General features: G+C 41.3%; 1 protein-coding gene across 1 annotated transcript; it reads right to left on the bottom strand.

Annotated features, from left to right (window-relative positions):
- Positions 1-15,761: 15,761 nt before the first annotated feature.
- Positions 15,762-16,082, bottom strand: LOC145409328 (uncharacterized). Its single transcript, XM_080279800.1, has one exon. It carries the CDS (start codon positions 16,080-16,082, stop codon positions 15,762-15,764), a length of 321 nt encoding a protein of 106 aa, XP_080135926.1.
- Between the last annotated feature and the right edge of the window lie 218 nt (positions 16,083-16,300).

Here is a 16,300-nt window from a genome sequence, read left to right as displayed (position 1 = left end):
TGTTCTCAAAAACTGTGCTTCTGTGCTTACACCCTGCCTAGGCAAACTCTTTCGCCTTTGTCTATCAACTTGTACCTTTAGTTCTTGCTGGAAGTTTGCTCTCATTCAGCCAGTCCCAAAGAAGGGTGACCATTCCCAACCCTCTAACTATCGTCCAATTGCTTCAACATCCTGTATCTCAAAAGCTTTCGAGTCTGTTCTTAATAAAAAAATTTAAAAGCATCTTTCCTATCACAACCTTCTTTCTGATCGTCAGTATGGGTTCCGTCAGGGACGCTCCAGGCGATCTTCTCACCTACCTTTCAAACTCCTGGTCATCCTCCTTTCGGGACTTTGGCGAAAGCTTTGCCATTGCACTTGACATCTCAAAGACTTTCGATCGAGTCTGGCATAAATCTTTAATTTCCAAACTGCCCTTTTACAGTTTCTATCCTTCTATCTATGCCTTCATCTCTAGCTTCCTTTCTGGTCGTTCTATAGCCGCTGTTGTAGACGGCCATCGTTCTTCTACTAGATCTATTAACAGTGGTGTTCCTCAGGGCTCTGTCCTATCATCAACTCTCTTCCTTTTATTCATCAATGACCTTCTAAGCTGTACATCTAAACCTATCCACTCATACGCTGATGACTCCACCCTTCACCTTTCCATTCGATTCCCACAACTTCCATCTCAGCAGTTACCTCAACAAACAAGGGATGAGGCTATGGCACACCTAATGTCTGACTTGGCTCGTATCTCTGACTGGGGTAAAAATAATCTTGTTGTTTTTAATGCATCAAAGACTCAGTTTTTGCACCTATAAACCGACAAAATCTTCCACAGGTATACCCACTAATGTTTGATAATATTCAGCTAAATCCTGCATCATCATTGAACATGCTTGGGGTTTCATTTACTCGGGACTTATCTTGGAAAGATCATATTACATCTCTTGTAAAATCTGCTTCCAAGAGATTGGGTGTGCTAAGCCGACTCCGTTCATTCTTTACCCCTGCACAATTGTTGACTCCATATAGGGGTTTTATCTGCCCCTGCGTGGAGTACAACTCTCATGTGTGGGGAGGCTCCCCATATACAACTCTTCTCAATAGGGTGGAGTCAATGGCTTTTCGTCTCATTAACTCTCCCCCTCTTACTGACTCCCTTCAACCTCTGTCTCTTCATCGCACTGTTGCATCTTTATCTCTTTTCTATCGCTACTTCATTGGTCACTGTTCCTCTGAACTGTCTGCATGCATTCCTTCACCTCTACGACGGGTGCGTAGCACCCGTCTAGCAACAAACTCTCACCCCTTTACTGTCCAACTCTCCAGTGCAAGAGTTAACCGTTACTCCCAGTCCTTCATTTATGCAATAGGTCAACTCTGGAACTGTCTCTCTTTGTCTGTATTTCCTGCTTCCTATGATCTCCAGTCTTTCAAATGCAGTATGTCCAGGCATCTCGAAATGAATGGATCTTGAATTTGGCTCTCTCTTGTATTTTGTTTTTCTCTTGGAGGGAACAGTTTTGCGGGCTCATTGCCTTTGATTCCTTCTTCCTCACATAAAAAAGAAAACATTGTTGGTGACCTTGACCTTGTTTACCCACACACAAACAATGCCAGCCAGTCAACCTCACAACTGAAAACATTACCACTCCGCTCACTTCGCAACACGGATGGTAACAAAGGACAAAGGATAATTTTATCACAGTATTATTCGGAAGTAGTGGAAGCTGAGAAAGGCCCCAGGAATTGATGGAGTGTGTGGTGAAATGCTTAGGTATGGGGGTGAGATTGTTGTGGAGTGGATATGGAAGTTGTGTAGATTGGCTTGGGAAGAGGGAAGGGTTCCAGAGGACTGGAAATCAGGTATAATTGTTCCTCTGTACAAAGGAAAAGGGGAGAGAGAAGTATGTGGTAACCACAGGGGTATTTGCCTTCTTAGTGTGACTGGTAAAATATATGGTAGAATACTCATTGATAGGGTTAGGCATATGACAGAGGAGCTAGTTGGAGAAGAACAAGGGGGATTTAGGAAGGGAAAAGGGTGCGTAGATCAGATATTTGTTCTAGGATGTTTAGTGGAGAAGTATCTAGAGAAGGGAAGGAAAGTGTATGCTGCCTTCATGGACTTGGAGAAAGCTTATGACAGAATAGATAGGCAAGGTGTGTGGAAGGTATTAAGAATATGTGGAGTGGAGGGGAAATTGTTGAGTGCTGTGAAGAGTATGTACGAGGGAGCTAGGGCTACGGTGCGAGTGGATGGTAAGCTAAGTGAGTTCTTTGATCTCAATGTGGGACTGAAACAGGGGTGTGTAATGTCTCCATGGCTGTTTAATATATATATATGGATGGGGTTGTAAAGGAGGTACAAGGTAGGGCAGTGGATGTGGGGGTGGCCTTAATGAATGAGGGTGAGATTTGGAAGCTTCCGGTGTTGCTGTTTGCTGATGATACAGTATTGTTGAGTGAAGATGAATGGGAGTTGCAAGGTTTGGTGAATGAATTTGGGACAGTGTGTAGGAGGAGGAAGCTGAAAGTTAATGTAAACAAAAGTAAAGTTATGGTGTTTGAGAGGAATGAAGTCACAGAGTGTGCAGTGAGGTTGGATGGTGAGGATATGGAGAATGTGAGTGCATTCAAGTACTTGGGTAGTGTGAAGAGTAAGGATGGAACTTTGGGGGATGAAGTACGTGAAAGGGTACAGCAGGGAAGAAAGGTTGTTGGTACACTGAAAGCAGTGATGAGAAATAGGGAGGTGAGTATGGAAGTTAAGAAGTCACTGCATGATGGTATTGTGATCCCTACCCTGACGTATGGAAGCGAGGCGTGGACATTGCAAGAGGGGAACAAGTCAAGAGTGAGAGCAGTGGAAATGAGTTACTTGAGAGGAGCATGTGAAGTAACGTGGAGGGACAGGTTGACGAATGAAGAAGGGAAGGAACGTTGTGGGGTAGATGTGGATGTGGTTGAAAAGATTAGGAGAAATACACTGAGGTGGTTTGGACATGTGGAGAGAATGGAGAATGAAAGACTGACTAAGAGGGTGTATGTAGGTGAGGTGGAGGGAGGGAGAGGGAGGGGTAGACCGAGGATGAGGTGGAGGGATGGAGTTGAGAGGTATATGAGGGAGGGGGGGAGTGATTTGGGGGGAGGGGAGTCAAATGGTGGGTGACAGAGTGACTTGGAGGCGTTTTGTCTGCGGCCACCCTTTGCGGGATTAGGGCGTCGGGCTATAGATAGATAGATAGATAGCTTGTTTATCGTGCTTACTAAAATATGTCACCTGATAATAACATCAGTGGATAACAGTACATTTAGTAAATTATTATTTTAGTGGATATACTCACCTTTGTGTATAATATCATGGATAATAATAGAACAGTATACTAATTATTTTGTGGTTAAGAATTTATCAGCTTAATTTAGTGGATGATACTTAAGTCAGTGGGGATAAATAACTGAATATTGACTCTAGTAAATAAGTGCAAATCGTAACGTCAGTGCTTTTGGAATAAATATCTAAACTAGACGATGTCTTCAGCGCATCATATCTTATAAGAATATCTCCACATTGTAATCATAACCAGTGAATAACAATAACTTCATCAGGTAATGATCAGTGTATAATAAACTCAGGGGATAGTAATTAAAACATTAATTACAAAAGGTATTAATCAGTAATGATGATAATTCAGCATCATCATTATCATCATCACCATCATCCGCACTTCCTTTCCCACCCTAGGTCAGGGTAAGGAGTAGCACCGTCCAAACAGTCTAAGTTTGCCCAATTCAATGGGCCACGCTTCCATTCACTCATCACTCAAGCCCACGGAATCCTGGCTCCATAAATAGGTCAAAAAAAATATATATATATCATGTTCTGTAGCTTCACATATACCTATCTGATAGAGTCAATCCGAATGATGTCTCTTTAAAAAGGGTGCTATATCCCTAGTTATGTGCTTCTCGGCACAAAATTCATCCGTCCAGCTCGGTCTCTTGTCAGTCCCTTAGCCTCACCAGCTTCCACACCTCTCTTCCTCACACACTCATCCACCATATCCCTCCACCTTCTTCTTGGCCCATCTCGCCTCCTCCCTCCTTCAAACTCGCTCATATAAACAGTACCTTTCTCACCATTCTATGATCATCCATTCCCTCCACATGACCAAACTATCTCAGTACACTCTATTCGATTCTGGTGTCCACAGACTTCCTCACTCCGTATCTTTCACGAATCACAATTCCGTATCTTATCCACTCTCTGTACTCCACATACATTCCTCAACACTGCCATCTCCACTGTTCTTACTCCTGATTTTTCATTTTCATGCCACACCATAGTCTTACATCCGTATGTTAAAGTTGGCAACAACACTCCATGTAAACCTCAAGCAGCTGCAACAGTCAAACCACTGTTTTTTATCAAGACCTTCATAGCACCAGTTTACATTCCTTCCTTGTGTTAGTCTACTTTCCACTTCTTTCGCGCATTTCCCTCTCTTTTCCGTTACTGTACCCAGGTATTTGAACTCTTTCACCAGTTCCAGTCTCTCTAAATTCACCAAAACATCACACTGGGAGTCACCTTCTCTCTCACGAACCATCACTTTACTCATTTCTACATTTAATCTCAAGGTACGATGTACTCACAAACATCAATAAAACTTTGCACTAGTCTACCAAGCTCTTGTTCGGTGTTTGCAAGTAGCATTGTATCATCAGCATGCAACAAATTTGGGATATTCCATCCATCACTATTCATTACCAAAACCATCCCTCTCTCCATTACTCGTGTTTTTACTTCTCTCATCACCCCCATCCGGGGGCATGGTAGCTCAGTGATAGAGCTTCTGGCTCGTGATCGGAGGATCGCTGGTTCAAGCCGCGCCCGGAGTTTACTGTGCCGGTAGGGGTAGCTCCCTCCTGTAACCTAGCGGGGCTATATGACCTTTGATGTCTAGCTCGGGAAATTCTTTTCTTCATTTTCATCACCCCATCCATATAGATGTTGAACAACCATGGGGACATGACACAACCATGTCGCACGCCCACACTGATTGTGAACCAGTCACTTAGATGCCCATTTACCCTTACACATGCCTTACCATCATCATAAAAACTCATGACGCCACCTAGCAGCTTACCATCTACACCGTACATGAGCAAAACCTTCCACAATCCTTCTCTATCTACTTTGTCGTATGCTTTTTTCATATCCATAAATGCCATTAACACCTTATTGTCCTTCTCACTCCATTCTGCAGTATCAGTCTCACTGCAGATATTTGATCCACACATCCTCTGCCACTCCTAAAGCCAACCTGTTCGTCTCTCACTATAGGACTTCTGATATCTCTCTTACTCTCTTTATAACAATTCCATATACCTTTCCTACAACACTGAATAGACGATAATTGTTGCACTCACTTCGCTCATCTTTATTTTTGTACAGGTGTACGATCATTGCCGTTGCCACTCTTCTGGCACAGTTTCATGATGATAACTTCCGCAAAAAAAAAAAAAAAAAAAAAAAAAGTGTGTGATGTTAACAACAGTGGATTATCCCAGCGGTTAATAGCAACAGCACTGGAGATGAAGAACTTTGATGTAAATCATCAGTTACCTGTATATCTTATGGGTAACTGCACTCCTTAACTTCAGTTGATAATAACTACAACCGATAAATGTAACATCAGTGAATATCAATTTCATCAGCCTGCAATAAGAATTTCATAGGGAACGCATAACTTGAAATTGTAATTTCAGTGGCTATAACATCAGTGAATTAAAATAAGCTCAACGAATACCAATTTTGTGGAAGTACTTTCAGATAATAACTTTAGACGATAATGATAGCTACTGCTGATGACAACTTCACTGAATATTAAACTCAGTGCATGTGAGCTTTAGTAGATGATGATGATAATAATAAAATAATAATAATAATAATAATAATAATAATAATAATAATAATAGGACACTGAAACAAGCCTACAGAAAATAACTCTTTATTACAATAAATATACACATGTGGTGGCGATCCACCGTTGGCCAGAAAAATCAGGCTATCACAAGAATCATGAGAGAGGAGTAAGTACAGGCGGCCCAGGTCAGATCAAGGCCATTACTACTACTAGACAGGCCATTACTACTACCATACAATTTTATTCAACTTGGGAAGGATCTCCAATGGTAAAGAAGTCTATAAAGGATAACAGCCAATCCGTACATACCCCATTTGAGGTGTTGGAATCCCCATTTAGGCTACCGTAGTTCAGTATATTTACCAGTCTGCTTTGCTTGGTGATTTTACATGATACAAAAGCCTCCATCACCTCTTGGGGATGTATGAAAGGCCGTCACTTCAACTGGAACGTTCTAACTACAATACCACCAGGCGCCAACTCTAAATTCGAAAAATATCTTTCAGACTGAATAAAACCGACTAGGGATGGCAAAAAATGGAGGTGACGTTCATTATGAATAAATATGACAAATATGTGCATGGGAATCGCTCCTATAGTTTTTGCACATGCCGTGTGGCCCGTATTTTGGTCAGCAGAAGAGGCTTTTTTTGCACCTTGGTACCTGGTTTAACTCTCTTAACCAGTAGACGTTATTTTGCCCCTTTAATCAGCGTATCTTTCCAATATTATTCGTGTCTTTCCAGACGATTTTATTTATCTTAGGACATACTTTTCGAACAGTGTTAAATATAGCCATCATTAACCCCTTCCACACGAGGTCTTTCCTAACTTTAATAAATAAGTCTGGAGGCAGCAAGACTAAACCTATAAAATACGTCATCGGAGTGAAGGGATTAAATTTTTTACTTCCTGATATCACACTTTATTTCATTCAGCTTAGGACACAGCTCTTGTGGCTAAAGGAAACAGTGAAGGCAATATCTTGGCCCAACAATTCTGAAAAAAAAAATCTCCCAATTACATAAAACCGTCTGGAAATGCTACGAGCAAAATATATAAGGCGTTCGCATAGTCAGGGACTTTGTCCAAAGTTTTCATATTGTAAAATTTGTCGCAAGCTTTACATGTAACAGTGAAGCTTTATTTTTTGTAACCTTCTGCGGATTTAAAAGCAAAGAAGAACGTCAGTACCGGTGGCTAATAATGAGAATTTCACTCTATATGAGTGACTTTGATAAAGACTCAATATGAAGCTAGATTATTCATTAAATGTTTTCTCGCTAAACGGAAGCGTAAGAAAACCAGAGGATGATGGGTGGTTTTCCCCACTTCGATGACATTCTTTTGTTCCTCCTACTTCCAGTATGTTCTGCTCAGTTCAAGGGAGATATTTCCTAACAAAACATGTCCTTACACAGAAAATCGTCTGGTGGCCGCAACAATAAAGTATAAAAAGGACGTTATGCTAAAACTAAATTGATCAGGAAGGGTTCGGCATCAGTATGGGTCCTGTAGGGTGCAGGGGTCAAAACATGAATTACCTTAATAATTTTTCTCCTTAATTTACCACACGCGAGAAGATAATGATGTGCTAATGGAATTTTGGCTAAAAATAATTAATATACTACGATGAGGTTAATTTTTGCTACCTCCAGACAACTACATTCAGCCTGGGAGAGCCAATTCGAACTGGAAGGGTCAGATTATCAGATATACTGTAGCCTTCATAAAGCATCCCTAGTTGGCAAGGCCTTTCCAAAGTTTAGTAAGTTCGCCTGAAGCAGCAAGAGTGTACTAAAATATCATCATACTGAAAGGGATGTTGTGATATGCTTCCTCACTTTCCGTCACTTGCAACCACTTCACTGGTGTCAGTCATATTTCATCCTTCTTATACCCTGGTTACTAGACTTGGGAAAGGCCGCTCGAATGGAAGGGATTAATGAAAGCTATAACTATCCCCACCACTTCGCAAAGTCCTTCCTAAGATGCATAACACAGTCCGAAGCTATGCAAGAAGAACATACCATCACTCACAGGAGCACATGAGTAACTTGTGTATTTCCAGCTTCCTAGATGCGACAAGGAACAAAGAGAAAGGTAAAGAAGATGAACAAATCAAGGAATGTGGGTAAGGAGTGAGAATAACGAGAGACTGGGCGGGGAGGACCTAGATGGGCAAAGGAGATGAAGAAATTAAGGAATGTGGGTATGGCGCGAGGAATAATAGTGAGAGGTGGGGGGCGGGGAGGACCTAGATGGAGGGAGAATCCACTATCTCTCACTCGTACCCGGTTAATATTTTTAGTATCAGGCGAGCTCGTAAATGTCCCATTGTGTGTCCGAGTTGATGATCATGATTAGCAGCAATGTAATGAGGAAAGCAACGGGGGAAAATTCATCATTTCACAAGCTTAGGCATTTTACAGTTACAATTCCTGGGCTTAGAGACGTCGTCGTCTTTGAGTTGAGGAAAGGAAGATATGTTGCTGTGCGGCTGAGATGGTAATCGGGGCAGGTAAGCTCTTTCCAGACGGTCAAGGCACCCCATTAAGCATTCTATTGTCGTAGAGGCGATTGTGAGGAGCCCTGTTGTGCCTCGAGGCGACGGGGCAAGGGAGGGAGAGCGACCGTAGGTTAAAGTGGGCTCATTCAAGGCCTGTGTTATCTCTAGTCGGGATCTTTTCCTCAAGCAGCGTACCTGGGCTGAGAGGCACGAAACGACTTAGGATCGTTTACCTCTTGTAACCGAGACAAGCGAATTACATGCACTTATCTTCCTTCTACCTACAGATATTTCTTTTCATAACTTAGATTTGTTTTATGCGGGAAGAACAAGACATAAGGGAAGTATATTGTCCTCTTGTTTTCCTCCTGTTTTGTTTTTTTCTTCTTCACGACAAGGATCTGATCTTAAGTTTGTTGTAAATCATAAGTCTGACTCCTTCCCTCATTCGCTTCGTCTCCCTCTTCGTGATGGGCGTTGCTTGTATAGCCGTGAGCAACAGTTCTCCGACACTTCTCTGCCCCAACGAAAGGTGATTAACTACTTTAATGTGATGGTAATACGAGTCACACAACAACAAAGTATAAGACAGACCGACACACTACAATATGGGTTGCAATGAAAAATATGTAAGGCAGGACACAATGCTGGCAGAGGACTGTCGTCGAGCGTTTGTTCATGGCTGTACATTCCGATACTTTTTTGTGCTGAGTGAATATTTGCATTATCTCGTATTTCCTACTACTGTGTCATCATAATTATTACCGCCCTTAATCCCACCTAAAAAGGATAGGGAAAGGAAGAGGCTACAAAAACATATAAATGGGGGAGCTATTAACAGTTTGCCCAGTGCAATGGATCACAGTCGTTACCAATAATCATTCAAGCTTTCGGGGACCAAGTTACACGTAATAATATATCATTCATGATAATTGTGCGAAAACATCAGGCTCACAATTTCCAAGCACTGAGCTCCATAAGCGACCGTAAGCTTGGCACAAAATTTGCCTCACTGTGAGGCAACACATGACACTAATCCAAGTGAAACACACAGTCGCTGACATATCAATGTACTATTCTTTATTACGATCAATAACGAGCGAGCGATCATCGTAGCAATCATATGCCAGAATCTTACGTAAGCTTCATAACTGTTTCACTAAATAATGAAATCACATTGTTGTCGGCAGCTATACATAAAATACACTGAATTCTTGTACAGTGCATAGTAGGAGAGAGAAAATTAACTGGAAGATGAAGTTAAAGACTGGGTGAGGGCGGTTTCAGGTACTTTGCGGTTTGTAGCACCGAGTCTAAATACCTACAGTTATTTTGTCGCTGCTTTCATGAAGGCTTTAGCATGCAAGCATTCGATGAAGAAGCTAACTATCACACTTAAGGTACGGAATCGTTCGACGGAGTAACATGTGGGTACAACAGAATATAAAGGGCTACGGGCAGTCCTCGTAAGTCGGTGATTTGACCTGAAATATCAGATTTTTTGTGTAATTCGCGTTACAAAATGCAAAAAAAAAAAAAAAAAAAAAAAAACGAAAGCAGATTTAAAAGAACCGGTAACAATGGAACTTGGTACTTTTTCTATCATGTGCATGGTAACACCAAAATAGACAACATAAAACGAGGACATACTCTTGTTATAACTCACATTTTACTGTGACTAAGAACGTATATAGTCATAATACACTTTTTTTTATACATCAAATAATGATTAACATATAATCTGACACTGGTGCCGTGGAGACGGGCTGGTCGGTGGTGGTGGAGGAGGGAAACTTAGGAAAAGACACCTCACCCGTGAGAGCCGCACCTGTCTTAACCTTAGGCAGTGTGGGCGTTGAGGTGGACAGAGTTCTGGGGGTGTTAGGTTACTGGGGACCTTCCCTGACGAACCCACACCCCCTCTCTAATGTCCCCAGCCTCCCCAATCCTGTGGTGGAACTGTCTAGTCTGGGTCGCCGTCACGCCCTCCCTGATAGGATCTCCAAGATTGGGGTGTGTGGGTGATGGGCAGTCAGGATGTGAAGGGGCACACATCTATCTTGGTGTCACCCACCGAGTGATGGGTACATGGGTTGTGGATGACATTTCGAAGACCCCTTTCAATGTGTGCTGTGGGACTGGCTAAGTCTTTTTATGGTGCAATAGTGGTTCGTGATACTTGGCGAATTTCAGCTGTATTTCACATCAAACATAGATGTGGGGGTTGTATGAGCGGAGCTGGATGTGTGTGTAGATGTGTGTGTGTGTGTGTGTGTGTGTGTGTGTGTGTGTGTGTGTGTGTGTGTGTGTGTGTGTGTGTGTGTGTGTGTGTGTGTGTGTGTGTGTGTGTGTGTGTGTGTGTGTGTGTGTGTGTGTGTGTGTGTGTGTGTGAAGAATTTGGATGTCCGTGAGTATGTGTGGGTAGGGATACATTACTGTGGATGCGGGTCCGGACGTGTGAGAGAGTATATGTGGGTGTGGATAGGTATTTGTGGGTGTGGGTCTTTATGTCTGAGTCTGGGTATGTGTGCGTGTGGATAAGTGTGGGTGTGGCTGATTATGTAGCATTTGTTGGTATGGTAACTGCTGCCCATGGAAAGCTGCCCAGCCTGGAAGTGAGAAAAACATTGATGTTAGTGATAAAGCAGGATGTGAGATCAACTGGTAAAAATTCTAAGAATAATTCCTGGACAAATTTTTTTTCCCCTAACATACGCAGCATTAACACTACATAAATTTTCATGCTCATATAGATTCATGAACACATAAACTGAATGAAACATAATGACCCTATGGTGCATTTAAGCTGTTATTTATCTATATTATATAGATAGCTACATTTATGTTTCAGTTACTGATAAGGATATATCAATACATGGATGGGTAGACAGATCCCGGTAGATAGTTAAATCTGTCTGTCATTAAACCGTGTAGATTCATGCATATACGAGCTGGAATATGCCGCTATTCTTACCAGAAGACTACCTGGTTCACCTCTAATGCAACGTAAAATACGGCATTTCACCACCTTATTTAACATACCCTAGATTAGGTCAGTCCAGTTAGGCTGTGATCTAAGACAGGTTATTGGGATCGATGAACTTAGGTTTTACGACAGGAGGCGAATTCGGTAAGCTTTACTTAAAAAAATAATAATAAACAATACTATTAATAATAATAATAATAATAATAATAATAATAATAATGATAATAATAATAAGAATGATATCAATTATTTCATTTCATGTATTATTGCCGGTTCAGGATATGAATTTGATGGGAACACTTGTTTCAAGCTTTACCGAACTATGATGATCCTATAGGTCTATATCTAAAGATATTTATGAATATCATATATTCTTGAGAGATATTCATGATATATGAGTTATCTGAACTCTTCACTAAGTATAAAAATGCCATCTCTCTTTCTTAAATGCTGAGCTGTATCAAGAGATTAACACTAGAATATGATGTAATATGAAGAAGTGACATGAAAACGACTTACAGTCCCCCCTTTTTTTTTTTTTTTTTGCCGTTTAGCTACACGAAAAATGCTGCAAAACTACAGAAATCTCCGCCAAGTCGTAATATATTATGTACATTCTTAATCAGTTCAACCCGATGACATATGCTTATTTTTTTGTTTTTTCTGGTTACCTCTACAAAGTATTTAGTTTGGAAGAACATTTCTGTAGTGAATGTATTAGCCTATAGTGAAGGCTACACCTAAATCCTCCAGTTCGAAAAGTTTCTCCTAGTCAGAATACTATTATAAGTAATTACCAATGATTTAGAAACTACATCGTCGAATGAAAGGGAGTAACACTTGGTCATCACCGAATTTCTGAACATGAGGTATGATGGTCTGTGTTAATTTTGGTATTTTGTAGCACCTCTTCTCGGCCAAATATTATGCGTATTTCACATAAACATTCTCGTGTGTGTTACTAATACAATCAATTCAGACATTAAAAATAATTTCATAACTCAAAAGTTCTAGCTAACAGAGAAAGTTATGGCGCAATATACAAAATGGATCGCCGAGAAAAATGGTGCTAGTCGTGCAGCACCTTTTCTGCTTCGGTAGATTTTGCATGTCACCATAATATTCCCTTATTTGTTCCTAATGCAAACAATGTCATTAAATAGACATTTGTTGCATTCCCGGTCCTAGACAGTTTTAAGGTACAAAATGCAAATGGTATCATTGAGGAAAGGGTCGAAAATTAGGAAATTTCGTAGCATCTACTCAACAAATTATTTTGTTCATAACACCTTATGATGTTCTTACAGTTTACTAATAAAAACTGACGCTGAAGGAGAGCCTACAGGTTGTGGCGCTGTGCACTGTGGGTACAGTAGCTGCTGGATCCACCCGGGAACCTAACCTTCCCGGAACTCCCTGCACCTCGCTCTGGAAAGGACCCTGGCGAGCTGCTTTCTAGCACAAGGTGGCACCAGATCTTTACATAATGTTTGTACTGAACTCTCCACTAAAGCAATTACCTGTGGACGACGAGTCTGCTTGGTCAGACTGGGTTAAACAACAACAACAACAATAACAATAACAGCAGCAGCAGCAGCAGCAGCTGAAAAATACTCCTACGTTAAGAATAAATGTGCAGCACAGAAGGCAATGCTAAGGAGCAATACTCACAATGAATCTCAGCCTCAGTTAAGTAACGGTTTAGTTAAAGAAGCAGAAAGATCTGTTCAGTTCCATATTTTTTACCAGTTTGTTTTTTGTATTTTATTATTTTTAGGGTTGTAAATGATTGCTTAATGGTAATGTTGTTTCCCTCTTGTCTCTGTTCATTACCGTACTTGTTTTCCCGACGCACGTTGTTTCGCTGGCTTAATGGTGGAGAATTACAAAAACTTACCTTAATCTATCGAAATTCAGTTGTTTTTGCAGTTTAGGGGGTTAGGTTGATTAGGATAGGGCACGTTATGTTAAGTTCGTTTGCGTGCGCTTGTTAGGTTAAGTAAAATTTAAGTTTGTGTATTTTGTTAGGTTGGGTTAGGATACTCTGTTTCATTTGTTAATTTTAAGTTTGGTTACATGTGATTGCGGTTGGTTAATTTAGGTTAGGGAAAGCTAGGTTGCTTTTACTTAAAAGTCTGTCTATCTATCTATCTATCTATTGCCAGACGCCTCAATCACGTTCGGGGTGGCCAAAAACAAATCGACTCCACGTCGCCATGTTCCCCACCATTTCACTGCCCCGCTCCCAACTCACCCCCCCCCCTCTCATATACCTCTCCACCCCATCCCTCCATCTCATCCTCGGCCTCCCCCTCCCTCTTCCCCCCTCCACCTCACTCACATACACTCTCTTCGTCAGTTTTTCACCCTCCATCCTCTCCACATGGCCAAACCACCTCAGTGTATTCCTCCTAACGCTTCCTATCACATAACAACAAATTTCTGTAGATATGCTTCGGTTCAGTAAAACTGGTGGCCGGCATTACACTTGATAAACAAACACACCTAGGGAATACAGAATATGAATATAATCAACAGGAAAACAAAACCAATACAAAACAATCATTTACCACCAAAAGAATATCAGATGTATAGAACAACCAAGAAGAAACAGGAATTAAATTAGTAAAGATTTTTGCTGCGTAAAGTATACCGTTCCATTATTGCAACTTAAACCACGACCTCTTTACCCCTTTTATTCACCTTTTTTGGCTGTTGTTGTTGTTGTTGTTGTTATAATCTTCTCTGTCTTCTTACACCTTACTGAGGCAAGCTGCGGCGGCACTAAATTATACAAAAAACATATCGGTAAATGATAAAAATAAGGGCTGAATATACATAATCAATATCCAAGAAAAAAAACGAAGTCATCTATGCCACATACGGCTCGACTGACTCAATGTGCCGTAGTCAGGGTGCTACAGCAGTCATTGCAGCACCTCTTCCTTCGCGATTGATTTGTATATTTCACTCTAGCACTCTTGTCAATATTAATTTCAATGTAATAACGAGATAGTTTACATAATCAACATGGAATACAAACGGCTGCCGAGGTGTACTGTCCACATAACAGTTATTAAAACCTTCATATTCTCATGCACTGCTTATAATGTCTTAATGGTATTAATTTGCTTTCATAAATCCACGGTGTACAAATGTAAAATAACTACAATTTTTAACCAACTGTAGCTCACAGTGGTCAGGTTTCAACTTATGACGGTGTGGCCTACTGCTGGGAAGTGCGATACTGCTGGGAAGTGGCCTACTGCTGGGAAGTGGCCTACTGCTGGGAAGTGCGATACTGCTGGGAAGTGCGATACTGCTTGAAAGTGAATTTAACTTGCCTCTAAGATAGATGGAGCAAAAGCATGACCCGGTAAAGGCTAAATTAACTATGCATGTTTGGTTGGATTTTACAGAAATAATAATTTTCCGATATTCTATTATTTATCTATGATTATCTTAACTGAAATTACTATGAAACGACACAAGACTCATGAGATGAAGTAGTAAGAAATGATGCAAAAACGGTTCCAACAGAAATGAAGATAAAAATCCTTTAAAAAAATATATATATATATATATATATATATATATATATATATATATATATATATATATATATATATATATATATATATATATTACCGTTATGCATCAGAAATTCTGTGGCCGTATGAATTTTAAAATTTACAAAGGGATGCCGAAATGTAACTTACAGAATAAATCGCTAAGGAAGAGGTGTTGCAAATCTCCAAAGTCACTTAGAATACGACCCATTGGGAAGTGAAGAAGCAGCACCTACACGATTAGCTTGTGGTTGGTGCGGTGCGGCTGCTTGGTTTGGTATCCACTCAGGTGCTACTGCCTCTGAGATCATGAGTTACAAGATGCTACCTCGCTACATCACACTAATATCACATCACTCGTAGTAACAACAATGCACATGATTGCTGTACTGTTTTCTAGTACTTATATAGTTCATCACGGAAACGGGCATTGGAATATTTACTTTTTCATTGGCCCCTTTCACATACAACGGCTATATCGAGTAGTCAGTGAATAGGAACTTTGCCATTTGAGTTCACCATAACTTTGTCTCATGTGAGTCGCACACAAAACTTGCAAACCGCAGGTAGTAAGTTCAGTGGGTGTGGAGTCCGGGATGTCTCGCTCCATTGCCTTGGTAGTTATCTCAACAGGTATTTACCGACTTCCTGGTCTCCTACAGCCTTGTGCTGCGGTCGGTCCTCTCCCTTGCTTGGGTGAGAGTGAGCAAGGTCGTTGCAACAGGTGCTGGACGGTGAACAATTCTATGTGCAGATGGTGACTCTTAACAGCAGCCGAGTTCTCACACCGCCAGAGTGATGCTGCGAGTTTCATACTCCAGCATGTCCATCTCTTTTTCGTGAGCGTCAATATTGAGAGCCTCCTGAAGCTCCCTAATGTACTGAACTACACTCTCGATCACCTCCAGCCTGGTCAGCTTTTTTACATGGGGCTTTGTGCTCCTTCTGCGTGTGGTGGTGGACGACACAGGGGCGGGTAACAGGTGCCGCAGCTTATCTAGGTACAGCGCCATCTCACTGTCTTCTTCCCGCCTCTTTGACACCTTCCCACTCTTGACTGATGGGATATTACTGACAGGCGTTTCACAGATCTTGGCCTTCATGGCGATAGGTATTTGGTAATCGAGTCCAGTCAAGTCAACAGGCGCCCGCTAGGGCCGACGTCCGCACACCTCCACACTCAGGTAGATTGTGCGCGTGTTTGTAGTACCGTACTCCTTCCCCCTGTCAGTGGCCATGAATGCGCCCCGGCCAATGAGAACTCAAAATTTGTTGTTCTCGGCCAATGATAACACGAGGGAAAGTGGCAACGGACCAATGC

The sequence above is a fragment of the Coenobita brevimanus genome, chromosome 80 (genome assembly GCF_032717465.1).
Source record: "Coenobita brevimanus isolate Jiangsu-jjx chromosome 80, ASM3271746v2, whole genome shotgun sequence".
In the NCBI taxonomy this organism is placed as follows: Eukaryota; Metazoa; Arthropoda; class Malacostraca; order Decapoda; family Coenobitidae; genus Coenobita; species Coenobita brevimanus.
Note: the sequence above shows the minus strand (reverse complement) of the source record. Positions and strands in the feature narration are given on the sequence as shown.

Excerpts from the sequence above, each read along its gene's own strand:
- LOC145409328 (XM_080279800.1), bottom strand. The coding sequence starts at position 16,082 with ATGAAGGCCAAGATCTGTGAAACGCCTGTCAGTAATATCCCATCAGTC.